Source organism: Phaseolus vulgaris, chloroplast (genome assembly GCF_000499845.2).
Source record: "Phaseolus vulgaris chloroplast, complete genome".
Taxonomy (NCBI): domain Eukaryota; kingdom Viridiplantae; phylum Streptophyta; class Magnoliopsida; order Fabales; family Fabaceae; genus Phaseolus; species Phaseolus vulgaris.
In genome coordinates, this window is record NC_009259.1 from 60,865 (window position 1) to 80,000 (window position 19,136).

The 19,136-nt window shown below is 32.3% G+C and overlaps 23 protein-coding genes, 2 non-coding genes and 1 pseudogene across 26 annotated transcripts. All coding sequences in view use genetic code 11, as the record gives it.

Moving 5' to 3' along the window:
- The first annotated feature begins 140 nt into the window (after positions 1-140).
- Positions 141-824, forward strand: cemA (envelope membrane protein). Its single transcript has one exon. The coding sequence runs from the start codon at positions 141-143 to the stop codon at positions 822-824; it is 684 nt and encodes a 227-aa protein (YP_001122819.1).
- Positions 825-1,014: 190 nt separating this feature from the next.
- petA (cytochrome f) lies at positions 1,015-1,977 on the forward strand. The gene has a single exon. It carries the CDS (start codon positions 1,015-1,017, stop codon positions 1,975-1,977), a length of 963 nt encoding a protein of 320 aa, YP_001122820.1.
- Positions 1,978-2,452: 475 nt separating this feature from the next.
- Positions 2,453-2,575, reverse strand: psbJ (photosystem II protein J). Its single transcript has one exon. It carries the CDS (start codon positions 2,573-2,575, stop codon positions 2,453-2,455), a length of 123 nt encoding a protein of 40 aa, YP_001122821.1.
- Positions 2,576-2,731: 156 nt separating this feature from the next.
- On the reverse strand, positions 2,732-2,848 carry psbL (photosystem II protein L). The gene has a single exon. It carries the CDS (start codon positions 2,846-2,848, stop codon positions 2,732-2,734), a length of 117 nt encoding a protein of 38 aa, YP_001122822.1.
- A 22-nt stretch (positions 2,849-2,870) lies between these two features.
- On the reverse strand, positions 2,871-2,990 carry psbF (photosystem II protein VI). Its single transcript has one exon. It carries the CDS (start codon positions 2,988-2,990, stop codon positions 2,871-2,873), a length of 120 nt encoding a protein of 39 aa, YP_001122823.1.
- A 9-nt stretch (positions 2,991-2,999) lies between these two features.
- On the reverse strand, positions 3,000-3,251 carry psbE (photosystem II protein V). The gene has a single exon. It carries the CDS (start codon positions 3,249-3,251, stop codon positions 3,000-3,002), a length of 252 nt encoding a protein of 83 aa, YP_001122824.1.
- A 913-nt stretch (positions 3,252-4,164) lies between these two features.
- petL (cytochrome b6/f complex subunit VI) lies at positions 4,165-4,260 on the forward strand. Its single transcript has one exon. It carries the CDS (start codon positions 4,165-4,167, stop codon positions 4,258-4,260), a length of 96 nt encoding a protein of 31 aa, YP_001122825.1.
- A 163-nt stretch (positions 4,261-4,423) lies between these two features.
- On the forward strand, positions 4,424-4,537 carry petG (cytochrome b6/f complex subunit V). The gene has a single exon. The coding sequence runs from the start codon at positions 4,424-4,426 to the stop codon at positions 4,535-4,537; it is 114 nt and encodes a 37-aa protein (YP_001122826.1).
- A 132-nt stretch (positions 4,538-4,669) lies between these two features.
- trnW-CCA lies at positions 4,670-4,743 on the reverse strand. The gene has a single exon. It is a non-coding gene; the product is annotated as a tRNA-Trp (tRNA).
- A 184-nt stretch (positions 4,744-4,927) lies between these two features.
- On the reverse strand, positions 4,928-5,001 carry trnP-UGG. Its single transcript has one exon. It is a non-coding gene; the product is annotated as a tRNA-Pro (tRNA).
- A 125-nt stretch (positions 5,002-5,126) lies between these two features.
- On the forward strand, positions 5,127-5,261 carry psaJ (photosystem I subunit IX). Its single transcript has one exon. It carries the CDS (start codon positions 5,127-5,129, stop codon positions 5,259-5,261), a length of 135 nt encoding a protein of 44 aa, YP_001122827.1.
- Positions 5,262-5,762: 501 nt separating this feature from the next.
- On the forward strand, positions 5,763-5,970 carry rpl133 (ribosomal protein L33; annotated as a pseudogene).
- Positions 5,971-6,034: 64 nt separating this feature from the next.
- On the forward strand, positions 6,035-6,343 carry rps18 (ribosomal protein S18). Its single transcript has one exon. It carries the CDS (start codon positions 6,035-6,037, stop codon positions 6,341-6,343), a length of 309 nt encoding a protein of 102 aa, YP_001122828.1.
- A 234-nt stretch (positions 6,344-6,577) lies between these two features.
- Positions 6,578-6,937, reverse strand: rpl20 (ribosomal protein L20). The gene has a single exon. The coding sequence runs from the start codon at positions 6,935-6,937 to the stop codon at positions 6,578-6,580; it is 360 nt and encodes a 119-aa protein (YP_001122829.1).
- Positions 6,938-7,790: 853 nt separating this feature from the next.
- Positions 7,791-7,904, reverse strand: rps12 (ribosomal protein S12; one part of a trans-spliced gene, as the record gives it; the record has 2 gene entries for this part). Coding sequences YP_001122830.1 and YP_001165473.1 both cover positions 7,791-7,904 — 114 coding nt within the window.
- Positions 7,905-8,120: 216 nt separating this feature from the next.
- On the reverse strand, positions 8,121-10,172 carry clpP (ATP-dependent Clp protease proteolytic subunit). Its single transcript has 3 exons — positions 10,105-10,172; positions 9,105-9,401; positions 8,121-8,343 (listed from the first exon to the last, which is right to left on the reverse strand). The coding sequence occupies exons 1-3, from the start codon at positions 10,170-10,172 to the stop codon at positions 8,121-8,123; spliced, it is 588 nt and encodes a 195-aa protein (YP_001122831.1).
- A 404-nt stretch (positions 10,173-10,576) lies between these two features.
- On the forward strand, positions 10,577-12,103 carry psbB (photosystem II 47 kDa protein). Its single transcript has one exon. It carries the CDS (start codon positions 10,577-10,579, stop codon positions 12,101-12,103), a length of 1,527 nt encoding a protein of 508 aa, YP_001122832.1.
- A 159-nt stretch (positions 12,104-12,262) lies between these two features.
- On the forward strand, positions 12,263-12,370 carry psbT (photosystem II protein T). Its single transcript has one exon. The coding sequence runs from the start codon at positions 12,263-12,265 to the stop codon at positions 12,368-12,370; it is 108 nt and encodes a 35-aa protein (YP_001122833.1).
- Positions 12,371-12,428: 58 nt separating this feature from the next.
- psbN (photosystem II protein N) lies at positions 12,429-12,560 on the reverse strand. The gene has a single exon. The coding sequence runs from the start codon at positions 12,558-12,560 to the stop codon at positions 12,429-12,431; it is 132 nt and encodes a 43-aa protein (YP_001122834.1).
- Positions 12,561-12,673: 113 nt separating this feature from the next.
- Positions 12,674-12,895, forward strand: psbH (photosystem II protein H). Its single transcript has one exon. It carries the CDS (start codon positions 12,674-12,676, stop codon positions 12,893-12,895), a length of 222 nt encoding a protein of 73 aa, YP_001122835.1.
- A 131-nt stretch (positions 12,896-13,026) lies between these two features.
- On the forward strand, positions 13,027-14,466 carry petB (cytochrome b6). Its single transcript has 2 exons — positions 13,027-13,032; positions 13,825-14,466. The coding sequence occupies exons 1-2, from the start codon at positions 13,027-13,029 to the stop codon at positions 14,464-14,466; spliced, it is 648 nt and encodes a 215-aa protein (YP_001122836.2).
- A 194-nt stretch (positions 14,467-14,660) lies between these two features.
- Positions 14,661-15,856, forward strand: petD (cytochrome b6/f complex subunit IV). Its single transcript has 2 exons — positions 14,661-14,669; positions 15,383-15,856. Exons 1-2 carry the CDS (start codon positions 14,661-14,663, stop codon positions 15,854-15,856), a joined length of 483 nt encoding a protein of 160 aa, YP_001122837.2.
- Positions 15,857-16,095: 239 nt separating this feature from the next.
- rpoA (RNA polymerase alpha subunit) lies at positions 16,096-17,097 on the reverse strand. The gene has a single exon. It carries the CDS (start codon positions 17,095-17,097, stop codon positions 16,096-16,098), a length of 1,002 nt encoding a protein of 333 aa, YP_001122838.1.
- A 74-nt stretch (positions 17,098-17,171) lies between these two features.
- Positions 17,172-17,588, reverse strand: rps11 (ribosomal protein S11). Its single transcript has one exon. It carries the CDS (start codon positions 17,586-17,588, stop codon positions 17,172-17,174), a length of 417 nt encoding a protein of 138 aa, YP_001122839.1.
- A 315-nt stretch (positions 17,589-17,903) lies between these two features.
- rpl36 (ribosomal protein L36) lies at positions 17,904-18,017 on the reverse strand. Its single transcript has one exon. It carries the CDS (start codon positions 18,015-18,017, stop codon positions 17,904-17,906), a length of 114 nt encoding a protein of 37 aa, YP_001122840.1.
- Positions 18,018-18,502: 485 nt separating this feature from the next.
- Positions 18,503-18,907, reverse strand: rps8 (ribosomal protein S8). The gene has a single exon. The coding sequence runs from the start codon at positions 18,905-18,907 to the stop codon at positions 18,503-18,505; it is 405 nt and encodes a 134-aa protein (YP_001122841.1).
- Positions 18,908-19,136: the final 229 nt, after the last annotated feature.

Here is a 19,136-nt window from a genome sequence, read left to right on the forward strand (position 1 = left end):
AAATAAAAAAAAATGATAAAATACAATCTAGATTTATCTATAAGCTCTATAACTTGTAATGAAGTTTATACTTGATAGAAAGGTTATTATCATATAGAGTTTGACGAATGAGATGAAATTGAGTTCATTAAAGACGAAAAATGAAAAAAAAAAGTATTTCCCTTCTATATCTTATATCTATAGTCTTTTTGCCCTGGTGTATCTCTTTCACATTTAAGAAAAGTCTGGAATCTTGGTTTATTAATTGGTGGAATACTAGTCAATCCGAAATTTTCTTGAATGATATTAAAGAAAAGAGTATTCTAAAAAAATTCATAGAATTGAAGGAACTGTTTTTCTTAGATGACATGTTAAAGGAATGTCCGAAAACATATCTACAAAATCTTCGTACTGGAATCTATAAAGAAACAATCCAATTAATCAAAACGCACAACGAAGATCGTATGAATACGATTTTGCACTTTTCCACAAATATAATTTGTTTCTTTATTCTAAGCGGTTATTCTATTCTTGGTAATCAAGAACTTATTCTTATTAACTCTTTGGTTCGAGAATTTATATATAATTTAAGTGACACAATAAAAGCTTTTTCTATTCTTTTATTAACTGATTTATGTATAGGATTCCATTCAACCCGTGGGTGGGAACTCATTATGGGTTTCGTTTCTAAAGATTTTGGATTTGCTCAAAATGATCAAATTATATCCGGTCTTGTGTCCACTTTTCCAGTCATTTTAGATACAATTTTCAAATATTGGATTTTCCGTTATTTAAATCGCATATCTCCATCACTTGTAGTGATTTATCATTCAATGAATGATTGACAGAAAACCCGATTTACTTCAATTAAATTAAAGTTTTTAGCTAAAAAAAGAGAATTTTTAATTTTCCCCTTTTTTTAAACTTTTGAAATCCCCGTTAAATTAAAAATGGGGGTTCCGACCTTGGATAGGGAACTGTGCGAGTGACCTACCTAATCTTATTGTAGAAATTTTCAGGATCAATGAGTAGACCATGCAAACTAGAAATGCTTTTTCTTGTATAAAAGAAGGGATTACCCGATCCATTTCTATATCGGTCATGATATATATAATAATTCGAGCACCCTTTTCAAATGCATATCCAATTTTTGCACAGCAGGGTTATGAAAATCCCCGAGAAGCAACCGGTCGTATTGTCTGTGCCAATTGCCATTTAGCTAATAAGCCCGTGGATATTGAGGTTCCACAAGCGGTACTTCCTGATACTGTATTTGAAGCAGTTGTTCGAATTCCTTATGATATGCAAGTGAAACAAGTTCTAGCTAATGGTAAAAAGGGAACTTTGAATGTGGGGGCTGTTCTTATTTTACCGGAAGGTTTTGAATTGGCACCCCCCGATCGTATTTCGCCTGAGATTAAAGAGAAGATAGGCAATCTGTCTTTTCAAAACTATCGCCCTACAAAAAAAAATATTCTTGTGGTAGGCCCTGTTCCTGGTCAGAAATATAAGGAAATAACCTTTCCTATTCTTTCCCCGGATCCCGCTAGTAAAAGAGATATTCATTTCTTAAAATATCCTATATACGTAGGCGGGAACAGGGGAAGGGGTCAGATTTATCTTGACGGGAGCAAGAGTAATAATAATGTTTATAATGCTACAGCAGCAGGTATAGTCAAAAAAATAATACGAAAAGAAAAAGGGGGGTACGAAATCACTATAGTAGATACATTGGATGAGCATGAAGTGATTGATATTATACCTCCAGGACCAGAACTTCTTGTTTCAGAAGGTGAATCTATCAAACTTGATCAGCCATTAACAAGTAATCCTAATGTTGGTGGATTTGGTCAGGGGGATGCGGAAATAGTACTTCAAGATCCATTACGTGTCCAAGGTCTCTTATTCTTCTTGGCATCTATTATTTTAGCACAAATTTTTTTAGTTCTTAAGAAGAAACAATTTGAGAAGGTTCAATTGTTCGAAATGAATTTTTAGTTCCGCGTATTTATCAACATTTTTTTGATAATTTTTGTAATTCTATATCTGTATAATATAAAAAATATATATATATTCAAATATGGAAAAGTTACTGTAAGGGGAATTCTTTGTTTTTTCTTTGTCCTTTCCTAGAGTCCGATTCCTTTTTGTTTGTGTTGAAATCGAAATATTCTAAAAATAGAAAGAAAATAATATTTTTTCATCCCTTCCTGAAAAATCCTATATCTTAGTTTCTATTTTTTCCAACTTAGAATATGTCTGCCAGATAATCTTTTATTGTATATAATATGTAGTGAAAAAAAAAAGAATGAAATGGAATTTTTTGAAACATCGGACGAAGTAGTCGTTTATATGAAAAAAAGATTCGAATTTTTAAGAACTCAAAGGGATCCACTTGCATTCGTCAAAGAAAGCGTGGATCCCCGTTGAGTTCTTACGCTTTCATTTCAAAAACCCAATTAGAATACGATGACTACAGAGATGAGCCCAATCCGGAATACGAACCATAAAAGAAAATACCAATTAAACCGATCACAGTAATACCAGTTACAGTACCTATTATCCAAAGAGGAATTCTTCCAGTAGTATCGGCCATTTATCCCACTTTCCTCCACATTTAATCACGTAGTCAGTCATGCTAAAGACATAAACAGTAATAGATAATTCTGAAATGATATCCTTCCAAATGGGATAAAAGAATTGCTAATAGATATATATTATTCACTATTCCAATTTCTTCTATTAATTCTAATTAATTGAAGAAATAATTTGAAAATAAAACAGCAAGTACAAAAATAAGTAATAACCCCCAGTAGAGACTGGTACGATTCAATTCAACATTTTGTTCATTTGGGTTTGATTGTGTCATAGCTCTATAATTCAAATTAGGTTTATCGTTGGATGAACTGCATTGCTGATATTGATCCCAAAAAAGAAACAGTGGGTACCGCTAGTCCGTGAACAGCTAACCATCGTACTGTAAAAATTGGATAGGTCCTATCTATAGTCATTGGAGCCTCCTAAAAAGATCTACTAAATTCATCAAGTTGTTCCAAAGGATCAAAACGGCCAGTTATTAAAGGAATTCCTTGTCGGTTCTCTGTAAAATACTCGTTTGGGCGGGGACTTCCAAATACATCGTAAGCTAGACCCGTACTGACAAATAACCAACCTGCAATGAATAGGGAGGGTATAGTAATGCTATGAATAATCCAGTATCGGATACTGGTAATAATATCAGCAAAAGAACGTTCTCCTGTGCTTCCAGACATCTTGAACTCCACATATTCTTGTACAGTCAAAAGGGGGGGATCGATTCCATAAAAAACGAGATCAGTAAGTCGAAATTTACTGAAATGTAATCCTTGTTAGATCGTCCATTTTGTACCAACGGTGTCTTTTGAGTATACCGAATCAGTATAGCTATCCTTCTTCTAACAGAGCAATGAAATTTCACAATCAGTGTCAAAATCTAATACTAGATTTTTTTCTTCTTTCTTCATTGATTGTCTCGATGTAGTCAAAAATCTGATAGACAATTTTGCAAAGTTTGGGCATATAAAAAATTTTTTATAGTAAATTTTTTGAGTAATAATAAAAAATGAAGGTTCTTAACATTTCAAATTGTTAGTTTTGGATTAGAAACTAAAGATTCATTAAAATCGGAATATGAGAAAAGGGTTTCTAATCATTCATAAAGGAGATTTTCTATTTGAATTAGATGCCAAATCCATCAATATATTTTTTGTGGTTGTTGAAGATTTTTTTTCTATTTTCTTCTACATGAATTTGAAGTGAAATAAAATGAAATAACAAAGTTATTATTCTTTGTTTGAATATTCATAATTTTTCTTTTATAAAGAGAATTCTATTGGATATCTATAGAAGAATACTCAATATTTTCATTAGAGCAGTTTACTTAATTCCTGAGTTGATGAAGAAGTCTGTTGATTTGGAATCACAGGATGGGTAGATGTAACAGATGAGTAATTGATTTCTCAATTATGGTACTCTATTTCTTTTTATTGGTCTGTAATAATTTAGTGATGAATCGCCAATTTTAAATTTTATCTTTCAAGTAGGATTTTGTTATCTTCTTCTTTTTTCTCTCAAAAATGGAAATTTAGGGAAGTGCTTTATAAACATATGTATAAAAATAACGACCATATTTCATTTAGTTTCTATATGCTCACTATCACTAGTTATTTCGGTTTTTTACTAGCGGTTTTAATTATAACCTCGTCTCTATTTATTGGTCTTAGTAAAATACAACTTATTTGATTTGTAATTTTGAGAGGAGAGGAAGAGTCCATTTTGGTATAAGACATTCTATCATTCCTTACTATGTAAATTTCCAATTCTCGGTCGTTGAGATTCATGAGCAATACAGATTAATATTTAAGGATAGATATTACCTTTCTTTTTACTTTCCGAACAAATAAAAATGATTGAAGTCTTTCTATTTGGAATCGTTTTAGGGTTAATTCCTATTACTTTGGCTGGATTATTTGTAACTGCATATTTACAATACCGACGAGGTGATCAGTTGGATCTTTGATTCATTAATGTCTCTTTTTTTGTGGATTCCCTATTTATTTAGTTTTAATCCTAATCGACAAGGATAAAATTCATACTTTCTTTTGAATGTTCAATTATTTCAGTGTAATTATCAGGCGAACAAGACTAGAATCACGCTCTGTAGGATTTGAACCTACGACATCGGGTTTTGGAGACCCACGTTCTGCCGAACTGAACTAAGAGCGTTTTGTTTTCATTAATTCTTTTATCTGATCCAAATTAATTTTGCATATATATATATATATATTCAGTATGTATGTTAAATTTGAATTCGTCTTCAAAGGGAAGGGGGTCCCGGTTTATTGCTCATCTCATAGAATACGGAATATCATAGAATACGGAATATCATATGATAAGTAATAGTTAGGGATAGGGATGACAGGATTTGAACCCGTGACATTTTGTACCCAAAACAAACGCGCTACCAAGCTGCGCTACATCCCTTTTCCATTTGTTTCTAGTGTTATTGTAAAGAATCTTTATATTGTTTTCCACATTTTTCTTTGTTGATATCTATCAACAGAGAAAAAAAGACTTAAATAATAAATCAAAAGAAAGGAGGATTTGAAATGCGAGATCTAAAAACATATCTTTCCGTGGCACCAGTAGTAAGTACTTTATGGTTCGGGGCTTTGGCGGGTCTATTGATAGAGATCAATCGTTTTTTTCCAGATGCACTTATATTCCCCTTTTTTTCATTTTAGTTATTGACCCAGGAAGGGGTGAAGAAGATTATAGGTCCAATTAAATATGAAATATGTGTAATTAACCTACTCTTCTTTTTTATTCTTTTTTATTAGAATTATAATAGGAAAGATAAAGAAGAAAGAGGAATTTGGCCTCATTTAAATTCGGAGTGAAACTCGGGATTTGGTCCAGGCTTCAATGGAATTGAATTATTCATTCAATTCCTATGAAAAAGAAAGTGAAAGCAGAAATCAAATGGATAGGTTGGGGCAACCATATCATAAAAAATACTAAAAAAAAAGTAAAATACTGTATAGCAATTTGCAACGAAATCTAGTTCCAGATCCATGTATTCTTTTTGTGCTATCTTTTTTGTACTAGATTCAATTAAATTGCAACGAAATCTTTCATCATTTTTCGAATTATTCTTTTTTATTTTAGTTGTTTTCGTTTTTTTCTTTTTCTTAGATTCGAATCCGAAAAGAGTTAAGTGAATTAAAAACCCAAAGGAGGTTCATGTCCCAGGGTAAAGTAAAGATATCTGAGTAATTGTTCTTTTGAAAGGTACTGGTTGTGATAAAAAGAGTCTAAATAAGGAATCAATCGGTATTTCTAGATAGATTACTAAAAAGAATCGACACAATATGCCTAGTCGATTGGAATTAATAAAATTATGTCCCCGTCGTTATATAACAACATATGCTAAAAAAGGAAGAATAAAAAAAAATACAAATCCTTTGATTATATTTCTTGTAATAAATTTTATTTTTGGAATAGGGATAAAAAAACTATGGAAAAATCTAAGCGACTCTTTATTAAATCGAAGCGATCTTTTCGTAGACGTTTGCCCCCGATTCAATCGGGGGACCGAATTGATTATAAAAACATGGGTTTAATTTGTCGATTTATTAGTGAACAAGGAAAAATATTATCTAGACGCGTAAATAGATTGACCTTAAAACAACAACGATTAATTACAATTGCTATAAAACAAGCTCGTATTTTATCTTCGTTACCTTTTCTTAATAACGAAAAACAATTTGAAAAAAGCGAGTCGACTGAGAAAATTACTACTTTAAGAAAAAAAAATAGAAATTAAAAATTCGAAATCCAATTTGAATTTCTATTCGAATTCAACATGGATTGATGTTTTGTTCGAAAATTAGGATAATTCCATTTGATTTTTTTGTTGTAAGAAAAAAAAGATAATAGGTAACGAAGAATCATTTTTTTTTGAAGCGTGGTTGTTTCTTTTGATAGCTTTATCATATGATAAAGCTATCAAAAGAAACAAATTTCTATTCTATACCTTCCTGGAGTAAATAAGGGGGTTTTAGGTTTTTATTATATTGTTGGCAATCATAAAAAGACAATTCTCTTTTAATATAGCAATTTGGGCAACTATTTTACGATTCAGAAGCAATTGCCTCGTGTATAGACTATGAATTAAATTACTATAAATATAAGATACTTTTGGATTCCCGCGAATTACTGCATTTATTCGACTAATCCATAAACCACGAAAATCTCTTTTTTTCCTATCTCTATCACGATGAGCCGAAACCAAAGCTTTCATTTTCTGTTGAGTAATAGTTCGAGTAAGTCTTGAATGAGCTCCGCGAAAACTTGATACGAATAAACGAATTTTTGTCCTCCGTTTGCGAGCTATATATCCTCGTTTAATTCTGGTCATTGAATAAATGATATTTTGAGGAATAACTTTTTCACTTTTCAGTTATTCTTTTTTTATTCCTAGTCTATTAATAACAAAAATGGATTCTTCCGGTGTATAAAAAAAAATTCCAATGGCTCTTGCTACTATAACCACCCCAACCACGATTTTTTATATTTTTTTGATAAACATTGAACCTCCAAATCAGAAATTGTATTGATACTAGATATCAAAAAAAAAAAAGAAAAATAGTAAATGAAATAGGACACATATATAATTTATTGGTGGGTTCCTTCGTTTCTATGATTTTTTTTTAGAAATGGCCAGGTCCTCTCTATACACCGGAGCCTTTTTCTTTTCATTTTTGATTCATTTAATCAATGTTATTGTTAACTTGTACAGTTCACACTCTATGGCTCTACCCATGCAATATTGAGTAAGTAGGTTTTTTCACAACGAAATCTAGTTATATAGTAACGGTATTTAATTATGAAAATTTGCTGGGTAGCTGACCCTCTTATTCCATTCTTACAAAATCCATCAAAATTCATTCATTAAGGACATACTTTATTTTGAATTGAAATAGTATTTTCTCCGCTTAACAGGTAACTTTTTTTTGTTACCGATGGGAAAGTCCTTCTCATCTTAAATTGCAAATTAGTATGATTGGTTTTGCACCAATCGAAACCATAAATTTGATACAAGATAGAAGAATGTAAAGAATTATATAATTGTATACAAAAGTAAGGAATTATATATAAGTTAAGATATTGTGAATGTAGTTTTCGCATTCATACTATCTTAACCGATTACCAATACTGAAAACTTTTAATTGGTTTTTTCTTTCTTAGTTTTTCATTTGAACGAGTCGCACATACACCCTGGTACACGTTCCTCGGCGTTGAGGGCATCCCTGAAGAGCTGGGGATTTTGTGACGTTTCGGATTGGCTGTCTTGTGTTTCTAATAAGTTGTTTCATAGTTGGCATGGTAAGTCGTACTATATATATATAGATTTTGGTATAATGAGCAGGTTTAGATCTATCCTAACCGTGAATTACCTATATCCTATCTTACTGATAGCCTATATTATTGATACTCTATTAATAGATTGAGAGATATTCTCTGAAAATGTAAAGTAAGAAGAGTAAAAAATGAAATTTCCAATCCTGTATTTTAGTAGAATCAATCTTGCCACCGATTTTTTATTCAACTGCTACAAGATCTACAATTCCATGAGCTTGGGCTTCTGCTGCTGACATAAAAACATCCCTTTCCATGTCTTCCGATATAACCCATAAAGATTTGCCCGTTCTTTGTACATAAACCCTTGTGATAGTTTCACGCATTTTCAGTAGCTCTTCCGCTTCCAGGATAAATTCTCCCGCTTGTGCTTCATAAAAAGAACTAGCGGGTTGGTGGATCATTACCCTGATTATATCACTTAAGTAGTATTTCCCTTATCTTGATAAATATTTTTAGAATTCTTTATCCTATGTTGGTATATTGCTAAAGATTGTCTTTATTCCCAAAATAAAGGTAAAAGGGATAAAATAAAGCCAAATAAGAAAAAAGCAAAAAGAATATTCAATAACCGTACAAGCATTTTGTATTGATGCATACGGCTTTTGCACCTATGCAATTCATTTTTTCCTAAAAGTATTTTATTCGATGAATTTTGTTTCTACATTTACAAATTTATTTTTTTCTATCAAAGAAAAAAGAAGTACAAAATCTACTGGGTCTTTTGGATCCGGATCCTTAAATAATAAACAATAGAATCACCAACTTTCTTTTTTCTTTTTGAATCTATTTTCAAATACTACGATGGTTCCGTTGTTTTTTATATCATTTTGGTATTCAACAATCCAAAAGTTTCTTTTTTTTTTTTTCATATGTTATGGTTTCTTCTGATTCAAATAAAAATTGTTAAAAGCTTTCTGGTATGAAAAAAAACAAACAAGTCTGCGACACTAAAATTAAACTAGGTTCCTTATCGATCAGATAAAATGGTAAATACCCTCTTTTTCATACTACTCTTTCTATATATAATTCAATAATTTAAACAAATTGCATATGGAATTCAAAATACCATGCTATTATTACTTTGGTTTTTATGGCGAAGGTATAGTATATATATATAGATATCTATTCTATATATTTTTAAAGAAAAGAATCATTGGCGCCAAGCGTGAGGAAATGCAAGACGTTTGGTAATTGTGCCTCCTGCCAAAAGAAAGGATCCCATTGAAGCAGCTAATCCCAAACATACTGTCTGTACATCTGGTTGTACAAATTGCATAGTATCATAAAGAGCTATTCCAGGTATTACCCAACCGCCCGGAGAGTTTATAAACAGATATAAATCTTTATTCTCTTTCTCTATGCTCAGATATATCATAAGACTAATAAGTTGATTCGATATTTCACTATCAACGTCTTGACCTAAAAAAAGTAATCTTTCTCGATAAAGTCGATTGATTAGGATTCCATTTTTTCCTTAAAAGCCGTACATGCACCTTTTGATGCATACAGTTCATCAAAAATTATATAAGCAAAAAAGGAATCAATGTGTCGATTTGAATCTTTTTCTTTTTCTAATGGATTTCTTCGAACTAAAAAAAAAGAATAATATACTAAATTTAGTGAACTATCTTCTCATTGATGTATTGCTTTCATCGAGATCGAAGCCCAATCACAATGTAATTTTCTTGTTTCTGAATGGACTTTTTCAATTCTTTTAGGTTTCTTTTCTACTCTGAGTAAAGATCTGCCCGATTTGCATTTGCACATATAGAACAAATATTCCAAAACTATGTCTTTTTATTAGAACTTCTTCCTTTTCTGAATTTATTAATGTTTTCTGTAAAATAGAATATATGGATATGATAGAAGTAGTGATCATAGCTATATTACCAATTGGTTTTTTCTACACAGAGCCTGAGTACTTGATTTTCTTGGTCCAATTAAGCCAACCATAAATTATTCATAATTTCGAGTAATAATTTGGAGATTTTCTCTAAAAATTAAAAAATCGATAGAATTTTACTTCATTACACTTCACGCTCCCCATTTTTTTATGTTTATGATTGAGTCATTCTCTTTTGGGGGTGAAAGAGGGGATATCTCGATCGGGGGAGAAAACGGGTCAATCCCATATAACCTACTATATCTGACAAGTCGCACTATATATCAACCCAAGATGCATCACGGTCCCCGGGGGTTCGAAAGGGTACTCTTGGAACACCAATGGGCATAAAATGGACAATTAATAAAGTCATATATCTCACTTTAGTGTGGAAACGTAAGAATTAGCTTATCGTGTTCAAAATGATTTACTTTATTTTAGATTGATATTGCTTTTTTTTTTAGAAAAAAGAATACTAAATAAAGTTAAATTGTTACGAAAGGGTCATTGGGGTGATAAGTGAATATGTCTGCATTTACTTATTTAAATATTCATACAGAAAGTTGTCAACCCCTCTCGTCTCCTCACCATTGCGTATTGTTACTTATCCGGTATAGAATAAATCTGTTTCTTTTATTTCTACAAATACGATTGTTCCATTTTCCAAGAGAATCTACTGAAAGGCTATAATAATTTTTTTCCAGTGCAATAAAGTTACACAGTGTCTATTTTTTGTTGAAGGGGTATTTTTTCATGGGTTTACCTTGGTATCGTGTTCATACTGTTGTATTAAATGATCCGGGCCGTTTGCTTTCTGTTCATATAATGCACACAGCTCTAGTTGCTGGTTGGGCCGGTTCGATGGCTCTATATGAATTAGCAGTTTTTGATCCCTCTGACCCTGTTCTTGATCCAATGTGGAGACAGGGTATGTTCGTTATTCCTTTCATGACTCGTTTAGGAATAACTAATTCGTGGGGCGGTTGGAATATCACAGGAGGGGCTATAACGAATCCGGGTATTTGGAGTTACGAAGGTGTGGCCGGAGCACATATTGTGTTTTCAGGCTTGTGCTTTTTAGCGGCTATTTGGCATTGGGTTTATTGGGATCTAGAAATCTTTTGTGATGAACGTACTGGAAAACCTTCTTTGGATTTGCCAAAAATTTTTGGAATTCATTTATTTCTTGCGGGAGTAGCTTGTTTTGGTTTTGGCGCATTTCATGTAACAGGATTGTATGGTCCCGGAATATGGGTGTCTGATCCTTATGGACTGACTGGAAGGATACAATCCGTAAATCCCGCGTGGGGTGTGGAAGGTTTTGATCCTTTTGTTCCGGGGGGGGTAGCTTCTCATCATATTGCGGCAGGAACGTTGGGCATATTAGCGGGTCTTTTCCATCTTAGTGTGCGTCCACCCCAACGTCTATATAAAGGATTACGTATGGGAAATATTGAAACTGTCCTTTCTAGCAGTATTGCTGCTGTCTTTTTTGCAGCTTTTGTCGTTGCTGGAACTATGTGGTATGGTTCAGCAACAACCCCCATTGAATTATTTGGTCCTACTCGGTATCAATGGGATCAGGGATACTTCCAGCAAGAAATATATCGAAGAGTTGGTGCGGGACTAGCCGAAAATCAAAATTTAACAGAAGCTTGGTCTAAAATTCCTGAAAAATTAGCTTTTTATGATTACATCGGAAATAATCCAGCAAAAGGGGGGTTATTTAGAGCGGGTTCAATGGACAATGGAGATGGAATAGCCGTCGGTTGGTTAGGACATCCCATTTTTCGAGATAAAGAGGGACATGAGCTTTTTGTACGTCGTATGCCTACTTTTTTTGAAACATTTCCAGTTGTTTTAGTAGATGGGGACGGAATTGTTAGAGCCGATGTTCCTTTTCGAAGGGCAGAATCAAAATATAGTGTCGAACAAGTAGGTGTAACTGTTGAGTTCTATGGTGGTGAGCTTAATGGCATAAGTTATAGTGATCCCACTACTGTGAAAAAATATGCTAGACGTGCTCAATTGGGTGAAATTTTTGAATTAGATCGTGCTACTTTGAAATCAGATGGTGTTTTTCGTAGCAGCCCAAGGGGTTGGTTTACTTTTGGGCATGCTTCATTTGCTCTGCTATTCTTTTTCGGGCACATTTGGCATGGTGCTAGAACTTTGTTCAGAGATGTTTTTGCTGGTATCGACCCAGATTTAGATGCTCAAGTAGAATTTGGAGCATTCCAAAAACTTGGAGATCCAACTACAAGAAGACAGGTAGTATAACATTCTTTTGTTCTTTTCTACTTTTTTATAATTTTGAATTTCACATAAAGAACTTGATAAATCTTGATTTGAATCCTAGCATTTACTCTTTTTTTTTGAAAAGAGCCCCCCCCCAAGAAACAGGTATGAAAGCTATAATTGTAAACCACGATCAAATCTATGGAAGCTTTGGTTTATACATTCCTCTTAGTTTCAACTTTAGGAATTATTTTTTTCGCTATTTTTTTTAGAGAACCCCCTAAAGTTCCGACGAAAAAGGTTAAATAATTTTTTATTATCTTAATTGAAGTAATGAGCCCCCAATAGGGAGGGCGCATTACTTCAACTAGTCCCCATGTTCTTCAAATGGATCTCTTAGTTGTTGCGAGGGTTGCCCAAAGGCAGTATATAAGGCATACCCAGTAAAACTTACAAGTAAACCAGATATAGAGATGGCAATTAGGGTTGCTGTTTCCATTATTAAAATTTTAAAGTTTCCAGATCACAATAGATCTATAAGATAAGATCCTTATATTTACAGCGGAATGGTATACAAAGTCAACAGATCTAAATGAATAAAAAAGAGTATTTATGGCTACGCAAACCGTTGAGGATAATTCTAGATCTGGTCCAAGACGAACTGTTGTAGGGAATTTATTGAAACCTTTAAATTCAGAATATGGTAAAGTAGCCCCAGGGTGGGGAACTACTCCTTTGATGGGTGTTGCAATGGCTCTATTTGCGATATTTCTATCTATTATTTTGGAGATTTATAATTCGTCCATTTTATTGGACGGAATTTATATGAATTAGATTCACAAAAATCGAGTCATTAGTTTTTCAATAGAAAGTGAAGCATTTAGGTTTCTTATTGTTTGTTAGTCTATTCCATTTTGATTTGGTAGTTTGATCGTAGAATTTCTTTGTTTCTGTATTTCCGGAATATGAGTGTGTGACTTGTTTTAATTGGTCCTATTGAAAGTACAGAACATCAATCTGTCATCTTGATAGAGATGGTTTTATTCCGTCAGATATTTAATCTAGTATCTGGAGCACGGAATATAGAAAATAGATTCTAAAAATCTGAAAACTATGATTCATACTAAATATTTAGACCTCGCAACTGGACTTAAAAACCTTTTCAAAGAGTTGTAAAAATGAATTGAAAAATTTTTATTCTTTCAAGCTTCTGGAGTTTGTCTTTCTTTTGAGCAAAGGACAAATTTTTCCTTTCATTTTTGCATTATATCTATTGATTGAAGAAGTGATGATCCAGCAATTCTTACTCAGGGAATTTTTGGACTTCGATGAAAGGTTTTTTTTAATCATCGTGGTGCTAGTATGAATCTGAGGTTTTTTTTTATTGATTCATATGGTCCTAACAAGAGAATCCTTATACAAATTAAAGAATAAAGAAGACAGCAGTAAAAACACATTATACAAATAATAAAATGAAGTAAATGATAGAATATTCAAGAGGCCTTAAAAGATTACGATAAAGACAAGTGTGCCGACTTGAGATTTTGGCATTATAACCAAAAAGAATAGCTTTCGGATTTCTATTTTTTATTATCGTAAGAGAAAATTAGAATCATAGGATTAAATAAAGCAGTTTCAAACTTTCTATTACAGATATCTGTTTTTGTTACAACCAATATTTGGGTATTTTTGTTTGAGCCGTACGAGGTGAAATTCGCATATACGGTTCTCTGAGGGGGTTCCTTTGGGTTACCTATCTCAATAAAGTTTATGATTGGTTCGAAGAACGTCTTGAAATTCAGGCGATTGCCGATGATATAACCAGTAAATACGTTCCGCCTCATGTGAACATATTTTATTGTTTAGGAGGAATTACACTTACTTGTTTTTTAGTCCAAGTAGCAACGGGGTTTGCTATGACTTTTTATTATCGTCCAACCGTTACTGAAGCTTTTGCTTCTGTTCAATATATAATGACTGAAGCTAATTTTGGTTGGTTAATCCGATCAGTTCATCGATGGTCGGCAAGTATGATGGTCTTAATGATGATTCTACACGTATTTCGTGTATATCTTACAGGTGGTTTTAAAAAACCTCGCGAATTAACTTGGGTTACGGGTGTAGTTTTGGCTGTATTAACAGCATCTTTTGGTGTAACTGGTTATTCCTTACCTTGGGATCAAATTGGTTATTGGGCAGTAAAAATTGTAACAGGCGTACCCGAAGCTATTCCTGTAATAGGATCGTCTTTGGTAGAGTTATTACGCGGAAGTTCCAGTGTGGGCCAATCTACCTTAACTCGTTTTTATAGTTTGCATACTTTTGTATTACCTCTTCTTACTGCTGTATTTATGTTAATGCACTTTTCAATGATACGTAAGCAAGGCATTTCTGGTCCTTTATAGTGAATATGGATCATAGATATTTGTAATCACAATCATTTTTTATTTTGGGGAGGATTTGATTTCATTGCTACAATTATGGATTATAAAACAAAATAAGACATGTATTTAGATATTTCTCTTCAACTTAACAAAAATTGAATTTTTTTTTACATACATGAATAGTTGAAGGGAACTCTCCAAACAAAAAATGGATTATGGGAGTGTGTGACTTGAACTATTTATTTGGCCGCGCAGATATATGACTTTATCTTATCTGCCACATTAGAATTTACAATTAAATGTGTCTTTTTTCCAACCACCAAGCAAGGCTCTTACAGAGAGGGTAGGCTGGTTTTACTTGAAGAGAATCTTTTCTATGATCAGACTCAATTTTATTCTGCATCAACAGGCTCCGTAAGATCCAGTCAAAAAAGTTATGTGATATAGTCTGAATTCTATATAGTATGACAACGCATTCATTTCCTATGCATTGATTCGATTTCTGATACTATTGGAGTGAACAAAGTTGATCTAAAGAACAACGTGAGTTAGGTTTGATTAGTAACAAGTAAATTCTTTGTACATAAAAAGTATCAATCTTTTTTTTTGGACAGGATAACAATTGCAAAGTTTGAGATCACCCAGAAAGCATTAGCAACTTGAAAAGTCTACTTGGGTATTGAGCATTTACTAAAGTTTACTTAAAAAGAACTTAATTTTTTTTTTCAATCAAAAAATTGTAACTTTCGAAAAAGAAAATCGAGTTTATTTTCTTACTTAGAATCTTCATATATGTGTGGATAACACATACATTTTTTTCTATTTTTTTATATAGATACAGTTGAAAGATTTGATTAGTGCTCGAGCCGGATGATGAAAAATTATCATATCCGGTTCTTTCGGAGGATGGATCTATAAGAATTCACCTATCCCAATAACAAAAAAACCTGACTTGAATGATCCTGTATTAAGAGCTAAATTGGCTAAGGGAATGGGTCATAATTATTATGGAGAACCCGCATGGCCTAACGATCTTTTATATATTTTTCCAGTAGTCATTCTAGGTACTATTGCCTGTAACGTAGGCTTAGCGGTTCTAGAACCATCCATGATTGGGGAACCCGCGGATCCTTTTGCAACTCCTTTGGAAATACTACCAGAATGGTATTTCTTTCCCGTATTTCAAATACTTCGTACAGTGCCCAATAAGTTATTGGGCGTTCTTTTAATGGTTTCGGTACCTACGGGATTATTAACAGTACCCTTTTTGGAGAATGTTAATAAATTCCAAAATCCATTTCGCCGTCCAGTAGCAACCACCATCTTTTTGATTGGTACTGTAGTTGCCCTTTGGTTAGGTATTGGAGCAACATTACCTATTGAGAAATCCCTAACGTTAGGTCTTTTTTAAAGTTAGAATAGAAGATTAGTTTCATTTTTAATTCATTTTTAAATCAAATATCATGACATCTGTATTGTATATCTAGGGATAATTCTTTGTGAACTTACTAATCCCTAGATACATCTATTCCGTTTTAGATATATTCTGAACATTTGGATTTGTTCTAAATATTTAAATTACATATTTTGTTTGTTTAGTTTAGAAAAAAAAATAAATTTGAAAAAATCCTATGGAAATAGATTGCAATTTCATGCAAAATATTTTTGTATTTTTAAAATGTCCAATATAGATTTTCCATCTTCTACGTGAAAATGTTCAAATTTCAGAAGGTCTTCTTGACTGTTACTCAAAAGTTCTAATAATGTGTGAATATTGGATCTTTTTAGACAATTATAGATCCTGGGAGGTAATTCTAATTGGTCTATAAAAATAGATTTCAATGCTATTTCTTTTTGATTTTTCCTTAGTTTATCCTTAACCAATATATCATGAAAAGTAAAAAGGGGCAAAGTAACTTTGTGTTGATTTTTTTCTAAATGAAAGTTATCTTCTTCTGCGTGTAAAAAGGGAATAAATAACTCAATCAAATTTTGGGAGGCTTCATAAAGGGCTTCCTTAGGAGTTAAACTTCCATTTGTCCATATCTCGAGAAAAAGTATCTCTTGTTTTTCATTCCCATTGACATAAGAATGAATACTATAATTTACATTTCGAACAGGCATGAATCTAGCATCTATATCATAACTTCCGTCTTGAAAGTTTTTTAGTGTTTTTATACGATACCCCCGATTCCTCTCAATTTTTAATTCAATACACAAATGAACAGGTTCTGTTACGTTGGCTATATGTTGTCTATTATCAACGATTTCCACCGAAGGTGGTAAAATGATGTCTTGAGCGGTTATATATCCAGGACCTTTGAAAGAAATCGATGCGTCTTGTATTCCATACATATTACTTTTCAATACAATTTCTTTCAAATTCATGAAAATTTCATGTACTGATTCTTCAATACCTATTATGGTAGAATATTCATGTGGTATTTTCTCTGATTTTACACATGTGATACATGTTCCCTCTATTTCTCCGAGTAAAATTCTTCGGATTGCAATGCCTATTGTATCGGCTTGACCTTTCATAAGTGGGGACAGAATAAAGCGTCCATAATAAAGACGCTTACTGTCTATTCTTGATTCAACACATTTCCATTGTAGTGTCCGAGTAGAGACTCTTAATTTCTCTTGAACCATAGTAATCTATTATTTTGATCAAACTCTTGACTTGTTTATTTCTCTTGAAATATTTTTAATGTTTATTTTGAGTTTTATACACGTCTTTTTTTAGGAGACCTACATCCATTATGTGGCATAGGAGTTACATCTCGTATAAAATTTAAGAGTATACCACTTCTACGAATAGCTCTTAATGCTGCATCTCTTCCGAGACCAGGCCCTTTGATCATGATTTCTGCTCGTTGCATGCCTTGATCCGATACTGTTCGAATAGCATTTCCTGCTGCAGTTTGAGCGGCAAAAGGTGTTCCCCTTCGTGTACCCTTGAATCCACAAGTACCAGCGGAGGACCAAGAAATCACCCGACCTCGTACATCTGTAATAGTTACAATAGTATTGTTGAAACTAGCTTGAACATGAATAATTCCTTTTGGTATTTTACGCGTATGATTCCGCGAACCAATACGTACATTTTTACGCGAACCTGTTTTAGGTATATATTTTGCCATATTACATTATTTCATTAAAAAAAAAATAAGTCTAAAGGGTATGGAGATATCCATTTCATGTCAAAAACGCATCCTTTTCAAATTCTTTTATAATTGAATATTCGATTATATATATCTATTCATTCTATTTATTTGATTTCGATAAATATCAAATACAATTTTTTAATTCAAATTGAAAAGTTTAAATCTCAATAATATTGAAAAAATGGATTTTTCATTTTGATAGAATAAATAGAATAATAGATTTAATTTTTTAAATTTCTCTATTTTTTTATCTATTCTATTTTTTTTAGAAAGCTTCTGTTTGTTCAAATATTATCCTTGTCTTTGTTTATGTTTTGGATTGAAACAAATTACTATAATTCGTCCCCGTCTTCGAATCAATCGACATTTTTCACAAATTTTACGAACCGAGGCATTTATTTTCATATTTGACATTCCTTAAATTAGTTAATCCCAAATTTTGGAAGAAAATAAGGGTTCCTTACATTTTTAACTCCTATTAGTGGCCTTTTTCATCAAATAAAGTTGAGATTCAAAAACATCTTAATTTAATTGAATGACTTCCTTTTTTTTCTTTCCTTAACGTATGCCCATAATAAAGTATTGGAAACCTAGCCTAGAATAGAAAGAAAAATTAAATTTGCATTTCTTTTATATCAACCTTAAAACCCGGGCAAATAATTTATGGATAAGTTATTCATTTAGTAATTCAATCTTCGTGAATTCCCATTCCCCCTTTTTTACAATTCCAGTTAAATCCCTTCTTACATTCACAAATCTATAGATCTATACAAATAGATATATATCTATGAGAGATGAAGTTCTATTAGAAACTTGCATTTTTTTTCTCTCTTTTTTTTACATAAATGAAATGGATACAAGTTTCTAATAGAATTCGCATATTAGAAAGATTACCATATATAACATAAAACTTCGCCGCCAATTTTTTCTAATCGAGCCTCTCGATCTGTCATTATACCTCTAGAAGTGGAAAGAATGACAATCCCCATGCCCCCTAAAATTCGAGGGATTTTTTTATAATTGTAATATATTCGTAGACCGGGTGTACTTATTCGTTTTAAATTTAAAAAACTTTTATACGATTCTTTTCTATTTCTTCTATACCGTAGAGTTAAAACTAAAAAAGATTTGTCGTTTTCTCTATGTTTTCTGATGTTTTCAACAAAACCCTCTCGTAAAAGTATTTTTACAATTTTTTCAGTAATGTTAGTAAAAGGTAATTGAACCATTCCTTTTTTATTAATGTCAGCATTTCGTATATAGGTTATTATGTTGGCGATAGTGTCCTTCCCCATGGTAAACAAAAAATATTGCTGCCTCTGACTTTTTATATAATCAACATACTCCTTACATAAAATGTTTTTATTTGTGTCTTTTTTATCTATAGATATATCTTTATAACTCATTATAGCTCATTGACTAAGTTCGTTGAAATTTCTATTGTGACTAGCATCGACTATTGTCAAATAAACAATTCAAAAAATCGAATCGAATAAAAGAAGATATTCAACTAAAGCAAATAGA